This window comes from Mastomys coucha, unplaced genomic scaffold, assembly GCF_008632895.1.
Source record: "Mastomys coucha isolate ucsf_1 unplaced genomic scaffold, UCSF_Mcou_1 pScaffold21, whole genome shotgun sequence".
Taxonomy (NCBI): domain Eukaryota; kingdom Metazoa; phylum Chordata; class Mammalia; order Rodentia; family Muridae; genus Mastomys; species Mastomys coucha.
Genome location: NW_022196904.1, coordinates 189,138,387 through 189,148,386, shown reverse-complemented (window position 1 = coordinate 189,148,386; position 10,000 = coordinate 189,138,387). Strand labels below are relative to the sequence as shown.

The following is a 10,000-nucleotide window of genomic DNA, read 5'->3' as shown; positions in this document are numbered from 1 at the left end:
AACAACAGAAAGAATAAATAGAATAGGATGAGTTCTTCAAAGCACTGAGCGAGACTGGCAAACCCTTAAACAAACTAACCAAATACAGAGAAGACCCAAACTAATAAAGTTAGAGGTATCAGGCAAAGCAGCACAATAGGCACAAACAATGCCAATCCATCCCTAGCACAAACAATGCCAATCCATCCCTGGCACAAACCTGGCACAAACAATGCCAATCCATCCCTGGAGCTTGTCTGAAAACCTATAGTCTAAGAAACTGGAAGAACCCGGTAAACTTCTGGAGACCTACTAAAACTACATGAAGACTGCAGGAACAGTTTAAACAGATCTAAGGCATGCAACAACACTGAGTACCAGTGTCCCAGCCAGAAAGTCCTAACCCAAGATGGATTAACTGTTGAAGTCTACCACACCTATAAAGAGATAAAATCATATTCTCAGGTTCCCCAGGTAGCAAGTTTTGTACAAAGTGTCAGACACATAACAGATTTCTAAATGGTCACTGTTCTGATTTTAAAAGATAGATCAGTACATCCAAGTAGTTTATCTCCTGTGTCTCAATTTCTTCGAGTGTATCATGAGAAAACCAATTCTCCTTGTGATGAAAACTTTGAAAGAGATGGGATTCCATAATGTAGCTATAGCCCCCAGGATGTCCCTGAACAGAGGACTGTCAGACCTTAATTCCTACAGGCCTCTTCAAGATACAAGAAAACTACATCAGTGTTCAAAAGGGTAGTGTAGGGCTCCATGCGATCCCATGTACGTGTTGCTATATGTAAAGCACTCTGGTGCTGTTCTACTTCATCATTTACTTAAACAATTTTACACCTGTAATCAACTTTCCAACAGCACAGTTTGCTGCAAGACAATCCAGAGTTGAGAACAATCATAAAGTCAGACTTAGAGGACAATCTGTGGCATATTGCTAATATTATCAGGTTGCTTAGAAAAAGATCCTACATAAGTTAAAATTTAATACACTGACGTATTCCTCATATATAGGACATTCATATATGTTAGGTATGCTTTTCTAGGTGAGACTGAACAAATACTTACGAATAAAAAATGTTGAAGCCAGTTAGGTTATATGCAGCATCGCTGAAAAAGTGGAGCAGCGCATAGCCGGACGTTGTGACTACCTCAGGCACGGTCTCGTTGCCCCTCACTTCAGGAACGATCAAGCCACTAAAGTAGATCAGAATTCAAAATTGAGAAATATAGGGATCCACTGTGACTCCACACAGAAAACATGCTCAAAAACATCCAATTCAGAGCACACCCACGTTAGACAGGAGAACCAGCAGGAAAACAAATACCAAACTTACACGTTTCTACACGGCCAGGCCTACTGCTGATAGGACACTAACACACACTCTTCAAGCCGCCTCACCACCTCTCCCACTCTCCCCCTCATCCTCCTGCTCCTGAGCTGCCTGCTCAACGTTTCTAGCACCTAGACTGTTGTATTGTAAACATACAGTTTTAAGTAGATTTTATTGTAATCATGGAAGCTGGTTGAGAATATTTCTTCTGGCTTCATTACTGTTTGGAGTCAGAAGGGAAAAAAGCTACTTTTTTTCAACTACTTGCTACAATGTTAAGGCGGCTTAGAATGAAGCCTCGGGAGTGGGTTAAGTCAGGCACCGTAGGGTAGTCATTGTCATGGGATGGAGAACACAATAAGAAGTAGAGATGGGACATTTCAGTCCAAAGGTTTCTTTGGCTGGTTGGTTGGATGCATTTTGTTTTGTTTTGTTTTGTTTGGGTTTTTGTTGTTGTTGTTATTGTTTTTGTTCAGTTTGGTTTGTTGGATTTTTAGATATTCTCATACTGCAACCCAGGTTGACCCTGAACCCATGATGATTTCAGGGGTGAGTCATCATGCCCAGCTTTGATTCAGCCCTCTCTTCTCCCTGTTCATCTTGAAAAACTACATTCCTCATTTTAGACCAGACTACCCTTTCTAAATATGTGAAAACATGCAATTGGATGAAGAAGTTAACAAAAAAAATTGTACATTGTGAATTAGTGGATTCCTGATTTTATTTAAATTCATTGAATTTTTTATTTAACTGAATTTGACTTAAAGTCACCAAAGTATTATTTCTCTACATATCATACACCCGGATTTAGTCGCCACAGTCCGGCTTCAGGACCTTCCCATCAGTGGGTGGTTATTTGATGTCCTTTCGCTGTCAGAACTGCCCACCTTCAGATCTGTTGTGCTGCTATACATGTTTCTTTAGAACATTATAAAGTAGAATATTAAGGCACATCTTCTACATGTGACCTTTGAGGCTTTTCAGGTATCCATAGTTTTTCATTTTTCAAAACAGTAAATTTTTGCCAAAGTTAAAGTAATATTTAGGCATCGATGGGAACTGAATCCCCTCAAACAAATCATGTTTGATTAAAAAAAAGAGAGAGATACAAAAAATGTTTTCTTTTCAAATACAAGTTAAAAAGTAGACAACCCCTGATTTTATTGCCTCTACCAAGTAAGATGGTAAAGAGGACAGGTTTTAAAAGAAGGCTGTCAACAGAGTTTGCTTTCTGTAAAGTCAATCTTAGTTTTACACATCCATGTGTTTCTCACAGTCGTGGGATTGCATCTGTTGTGTAACTTGTAAAAGGAGACATAAACTAAGATCTCTTCACCCCTCTGAGGCTTAGAAAACACAGAGGGAGAGAAAAGAATATAAGAGCCAAATGAAGTGCTATTTATTTATTTATTTTTTATAGCTATTTCATCTAAATTTAGGAAAAAAAATCAAACTCCCTCCTGGAGGGACAGTGTAGGCCTGGAAGACTCAGGAAGACACTGACACACGAAGCTCAGGAGCTCTGAAGGAAAGGCTGGGGAGGCTCTGGAACTAGTCAGTTGTCTACGTGTTGGGCAGGAGATTGGAGGATGCAGCTTTTGTCATTTATCCACTGTGGGAGGGTTTCTCAGGGGGTGCAACGACATACCCTGTAAGTGACCTTTCACCCACGTTCCTGCAGCTAACCCCAACAGACTCATTCATTCACTAAGCTGAACTTGTATAAAATCATCTCTTTGCTGTCGCTGGGGCCCAGTCAATGGTGAATGCGTATTTCCTCATAGTAATACTGAAGTCTGAGTCTGGCTTGGCCATGTATGGAACAGTATAACATGTTTTCCTGCCCCGGGAATAGAACCAGCAAGGCATGGGCCTCCACAAGTGTTGATGGTTGCTGTGGGTGTAAGGATTCTTTGTATAACAGTGTACATATTTTCATGTTCTTCCTTCAAGGAATATCCTCTCTGACAAGGTTAATAACTCTACAATAATCAGAGATAGCATGATTCTGGGAGGTGAGGGTGAATCTAATGTCTCAGCCAAATGGTAGAAAGCTGAGCCCTCCAGGATGGGCCTTAGGCCTTGGGAAAGAGTATTGAACACATGAGCTCAAAAATATATAATTCCTCAACTATTCAAAAATGTAAGGATGGAATATGAATTGTATATGAAGCGTCACAGATCTAAAGGAACAGAGACAGCTACACTATGAGCCAGCTTATCAGAAAGACACCAAGACAGACAGATACAAATGCAGGCACATTCCTGAGTTCAAGGTCGGGCTAGGGCAGAGTAAATTTAGGTCCAGAAGTGCTCAGAATACCTAAATGCTTGCTTTAAGTTGAAGGCGAGCTGCTGGTGACCTCAGTTACTTCTGCAGGAATACATCTTTCCAGACCTAATTTGTTGCTACATACAACCTTTTCCAAATTCAATATTCAACACAAATTTGCCCGGTACCAGAATGGGATAGGGTGTTAGAAACAAAATTCTCAATTACAAGTAGTCTTCATCTTGTACAAATGTCTTGCTGATGGGATAAAATCTAATGTCTTAAGGACGGTGTATCAAGAATGAATCACTGTCCCAGTGACTCAAGGGTTAAGGTCAAGAATTATGTTACACAGACTAAGTCTGACTCCATCACTTGCCAGAGAAAAATTGGGGGCAACTCAGAGAATCTTTCAGCGCTTCAAGCTCCATTTGCATAATGGTAAGCGCACAATGTGAGAATTCAGTGAACTGACAGCATAATTCCTCGGCATACAGTCAGCACTCGGCAGACGTTATTATTGTGAACAGTTTATTCAAGACTCACCCCTATGCTAAGCCTACCTACAATTACTTTACATTTCCTTACTGTCTATGCATCATATGTGTTGTCCTCTCCCTCGAATGTTCTATCTGGTACTAGACTTCACCCATTACTCTACTACTCATAACAAAGTTCGCCATGAATGATTAGTTTGTTGTCAGAAATGATATATTATGGGACTATACATAATATGTATGGAAAATTTGTTTTCATGGATAAGTATTGTGCAGTTAAAAAAAAAAAGGTAGGGGCAGCTTTTGTTGCAAGTTTTTTGCATATGACCTTCAAATTCCTAAAATTTCTCAAGTGACAAACTGTCTTTGCTATTTACAGTAGGTCTTGACATTCTCTACCAATGGGTCCTTTCATCGTGGTATCTAAAGTTACACTTCAGGTTTTGAACAGTCACTCGAACTAAGTCACAATGGGATTAAAGAGTTGAAGTCATCTGGGATCAACCTGACTTAATAATACTGGAGGGCAGAATAAAGATCTGTATTCAGGCTACTCATGGCCAGTGATTGAACCAACCAAGTCTACTCAGCGAACCGGCTCCCAACACCTGAAACTCAGGGGCGCCTCCAGGTGTCGCATGCACTGACACGCTTCGCTAGGCAGACACATCCTAAGGACACAACGCTTGGGCTTTACCATCCTTCCCAGTCTCATTCCATGCCCGTCTTTTTAGGCCGGTTCCAACTTCTACTCTTACAATAATAAGAACTTCAGCAACAAATATGGCACTTTGCTGAGTTCTATGAACCACTCTTGAAGACTGTCAACAATTTGGAAGTGTGGGTCACCTGAATGTATGGCCAAATCTAAAGAAAAAGAAAGAAAGGGAAAGAAAGAAAGAGAGAGAGAGAGAAGGAGAGAGAGAGAGAGAAAGAGAGAGAGGGGGAAGGAAGGAGGGAGGGAAAGAGGAAGCGAGGGAGGGAGGGAGGAAAGAAAGAAAGAAAGAAAGAGAGAGAGAGAGAGAGAGAGAGAGAGAGAGAGAGAAAGGGATCCCCCAGCTTCCCAACTGGTATCCACAGTGAAGACAGACTTGATACCCTTCCTCTAGCAAGTCTTGGTGTCTGGACTCATCAGAGACCTTCGCCTTGTTCCCCACCATATCCTCCAGGACTCTTACACTCTCTGGTATTTGAGTAGGTTGTTCAATCTACCTGTGTAGATGCCTGAGTAAAAACTATAGTACTATAATTATAATTAAATGCTTTTTCTTAGCAAAGTAGAATTAAACACTATGTGCTTTTGAGTTGAGGAGTTGAAACCTAGTCCTGGCTTATCATCTAACTGGTTTCTCTGAGCCTCAGTTTTCTCAATTGTCAAGCGGGGGATAATAGAAGCTCACCCAGACCTCTGAGAGGTTTAGAGAACACCTAAGCTGGCAGCCACAAAGCTTCGCATCAAGTAGATATTCAGTAAACTTGAGGGAAGTAAGGCAGGCACTCAAAGTGGGTAGGAACCTGGAGGTGGGAGCTGATGCAGAGGCCATGGAGGGGGCCTTTTACTGTGTTACTCCTCATGGCTTGCCCAGCCTGCTTTCTTATCAAACCCAGGACCACCAGTCCAAGGCAGTGCTACCACCTACAACAGGATGGGCCCTCCCATGTCAATCACAAATTTAAAAAGTATCCTACAGGCTAGCCCACAGCCCGATCTTACAGAGGCATTTTCTCAACTGAGGTGTTCTCCTCTCAGATGACCACAGACTGTGCCAAGCTAACAGTAACCAGCACACTCAGGATAGATAACAGGCATGCTTTACAATGGAGTGTCTCCTTCGACAACAGGAAAAAGCTGGTTAAAATTTGATAAATGAATGTAAAGTAGTTGGAAAAATGAAAAACTAAAAAGATACAGACAGCTAAGTAGTTGCCGACAATCCCATAAAAGTAATGATAGCAAAAGGATGAGCTGTCAAAATAAATGTGTAAACCCACTATGATATTTATAATAAATTTTCTCATGGATTTATTACATCTCTATCTGGTGTCCTTAAATTACTATTTCTAACCTTGCTTTTTTTTTTTAATGTTAAAAAACTCAAAATGGAAGTTCTGGTGGTCAAGAGCTCAGTGGTTGAGAGTGTTCTTACAGAGGACCAGAACTCAGTCCTCAGAACCCATCTGAGACAGCTCACAACAGCCAGATCCAGGGGATCTAACGCCCTCGTCTGGCCTCCACATGAATATGCTCATGTGCACACACACACACACACACACACACACACACACACACACAAAACTGATAGATGGACAGATGGATAGATGGATGGATGGATGGATAGATAGATCTTTTTTAAGAAGTTCTAAAAGTATTTATAGCAATATCACAGAATACCTAAACTACTTAGTACAGGTTCACTCTTAAAGTCATGAATTACACAATCATAAGATAAAATAGAAATACCAGCCCTTGAAGGTTTGTCCAACAGATTTTCAAATTCCTGATGAAATAGAATATTTGCAAGACAGTAAAAAGAATATTTAAAATTAAAATCACTGTGGGAACAACAAGCTTCGATCTACACTCAAATTTTTGATATTGATTAAACCTGAGAGATTTTGGGTAATAACTTAACAGGCAACATGTCTACAATCATGCTGGCTGAGTTAAATACAGAGTCGGTATGTTCCCACCTTGTCTATATTTAATATCTTTCCTGCCTACTCACAGCTTTCAAAGATACGGTATTGTTTAAAAGTTTAAATTGATATTAAAATGCTATGACTTCAAAAGTAATGCCCCAGTTATAAGACCACTTATAAAATAGTATGAAGAAACTAAGATTTCCAGACTTCTGTGAACTGTAGAAACACCTCTTTATTAAACCCTTATGCCAGGTATAACTTAATCCTTGTTTTCATAAATGTCCTCAGTTTACTAACACAGAAAGACAACTATAAAAAATACAAACCTTTCCTTATTTGTCAGTCTGAACTCACCCAAATATCTCTAAATAGAGTTTACAAAAACATATTTCAAACAACTTAAAGAAAAAACTAAATACAGTAGAAATAAAAGTATTTATATAGAAGTCTAGAGTTCCTATAGTGTAAATGTTATTCATCTGTCATACTAACACTACTGCGTTTACACTTAGGTTGTTGAGTCACAGTACACAAAGGTATTTATTATAACAGTCCTTGAAATCTAGTCATCAACAACCACCATAAATTAGAGTATAAGGCAATAGGGTGGACTTCAAATAAAGAAAATTACGCAGCTGTTTACTTCTCTGAGCTGTCAATAAGCTGTGCAAGCAGCTACTCACCTAAGCACGGCCACTAAAGGTGCATAGATTGAATCTCCATCATAAACATACATATGATCCCAGCTGCATTCTGTAGCGAAATGATTGAATCTTAACCTCAACACTGCATTTGGACTGAAAGAAAAAAAATAAAGTATCTTTAAATTCATATATAATATATAAAATAAATTTTTAGAATTAGATATAGTAATTTTATTTAATATCTATTTCAGATATTTTTCTACAAATCATTAAATCACTAGGAAAAAAAGTGATAATGCTGTCAAGATATAGGTTTTTCTTAAAAACTTAGCAATAAAAGTCAGACGTTATATACTTGATTAAGGCAGAAGTTATATACTTTGTGTATTTTTTTTTTACTGAAACCATATTAAATTAGATACTAACATGAATACATTCTTTCTCATCAAGTTGTACTTGAATAAAGCTGGTTACAAAAGTTCAACACTCAGAAGCAAGGATTCTCACTGATACAGGACCCTGAGTGGAGGGAGACATTAGGTTCTTTCAATTTTTTTCTCAATGGTGATACACCCCAAAGAGCAAAGTAAGACTACAGGTACTGAGCAGAGGCAGCTGCTGTGGTTCTAAAGAGACTTTCATAGTAATCCAAAAAGCATGCCCTCCCCAATACAGTCAAAAAACAATACCAAAGAATTCCTACGAAATGTTATGAAAGTGTTTTTAAAAGATCCTTAGACAATCCAGTTTCTTGAAAAGACTATAAGAATTAAAATGCATAGGCCAGCGTGGAATACTTTTATACTTTCTGCGGAATCTGCAAACTTCCTAACAAGATGTTTCTCAAAAGCCAAGAGGCCTTATGCATTTGCTCCTGCAATAACGTAATTTAAAAACCAAATAAATATTTATCTATTATACCATTAATGGAAGGCACTATGGTTTACATTTTTAAACGCCATGAAAATTATGCAATATGCTCCAATAATAAGCAAGGAAATAAAACATGCAGCTAGTGATTTTATCGTGCAGTTCGCATTAGACATTTGCTTTAGCATCTCAGGATAAAAATCAACGTATTGAGCTCAAATTGGATACTTACTAGCCTTCAATCAGCCATGTGCACTTTGTTTTATATTTATAGTTAATTGGACCATCTGTTAAATATCCAGAAGGTTCTGTTAACCTAAAAAAGAAAATCAGGAAAACTTTTACCTTAAGGTAGCACGAAGTCATGCAGTAGGAGGAGAAAAATTCAAAGCATTAGGCCAAACAATGAGATCTAGCAGTTTACAAATCGGAGGCTATATTGACAATCTAAAACAATTTTGCTCTACAACTGAAAAGAAATTGTCTAAATTTTTTCAAATTGGATAAACCACGCCATTTCAACTGACACTGTAGGAAAAGTTAGTGAAAGTCTGAACATTTTATTGATGGGTTCTGTGTTGACAAAATGTTGACAATGTTAAATTTTATCTTCACTAAAATTAGGCTCTGGCGAGAGGATAATCAAATAAATGGCCCCTGAATGGCACAGGCGGACAGGGTTGCATCTGGGAGTGACAGCTGCACGTGATTCAAGGGGTGGTGACTGCAGGTGATTTGGGGGCGACCACTGCATGTGATTGGAGTTGGCGGCTGCACGTGATTTCAGTGAGCCACAATTGTGACTATGTCACAGTCTGATGCCCATTTTTATTAACTTTTCTTGACTAATTTGAACTTGCACACAATTTCTGCCAATTTTAAAAATAAGAGTATATCTAATTTTTCTATCTATACTTAAACAATTAGAAAAACTTTTCCAGAATCTTACAATATTAAAGACAAAAATTTAGATGCACCTAACTTCTAGACAAATTACTTAACAAGTCCATAATTAAAATGTTTATTTAGCCTTCATATGTATATACATAGACATATTTCATAAATAACTGGCTTTTTGTAGTCACATAAGCAGACATACACATATACTCTGATAACAAGGTCATAACCTACTCCTAAATAAAATTAAGTTTTCCATGTAGTAAATGGAGCCTTAAAAACATTAGGAGATAAAAAAGGTTGACAAGCCAGTCAATGCTAACGTTATCTGAAAGACTTTCACAATTCCTACAAACAGTTTTGGTAATAAAAATGCAAATTTATGCTCAGAAAAAAATTGATGAGCTATAGACAAATCTCTATGTTCTCAAAATAACAAACATGTTCCATATAGCAAGTACTACTATAAGTGGATAATATATTCTTTTATTTTGAAACCTCAAAAACCCTGTAAAATAGTTAGCAATTCTATACTACTGATGAGAAAATCAAAGTACAACTTAAATAACAGGCCAGTTAACTTTATCTAATTTTTCACTTCCAATAAGAGCAGATGAGGTAATTCAGACAGGCATCCCTCAAGCCAACTTTAAAAGTGGAATAATTTTTAAATATTCCAAGTCTGATCAGCAGCTATTGACCATGCCAAAGCCCGGATGTCCCAGACACTTTAAGAGGAGCCAGGCACAAAAAGATGCTTTGGGGCTAGAGATTTCTCTAATCTCACAGAAACTGCACCCCCAAAGAGAGAGAGAGAGAGAGAGAGAGAGAGAGAGAGAGAGAGAGAGA

The 10,000-nt window shown here is 38.3% G+C and overlaps 1 protein-coding gene across 5 annotated transcripts in view; it reads right to left on the bottom strand.

Annotated features, from left to right (window-relative positions):
• The window catches only part of Atrnl1 (attractin like 1), a 135,981-nt gene that overhangs the window by 109,171 nt on the left and 16,810 nt on the right, over nt 1-10,000 (bottom strand). For all 5 annotated transcript variants that reach the window (XM_031390829.1, XM_031390831.1, XM_031390830.1 and 2 more), the window contains exons 2-4: nt 8,487-8,570; nt 7,424-7,537; nt 1,063-1,191 (exon numbers count right to left, since the gene is read on the bottom strand). In XM_031390829.1, the coding sequence (XP_031246689.1) occupies nt 1,063-1,191; nt 7,424-7,537; nt 8,487-8,570 (327 nt within the window). The remainder of the gene's footprint in view (nt 1-1,062; nt 1,192-7,423; nt 7,538-8,486; nt 8,571-10,000) is intronic.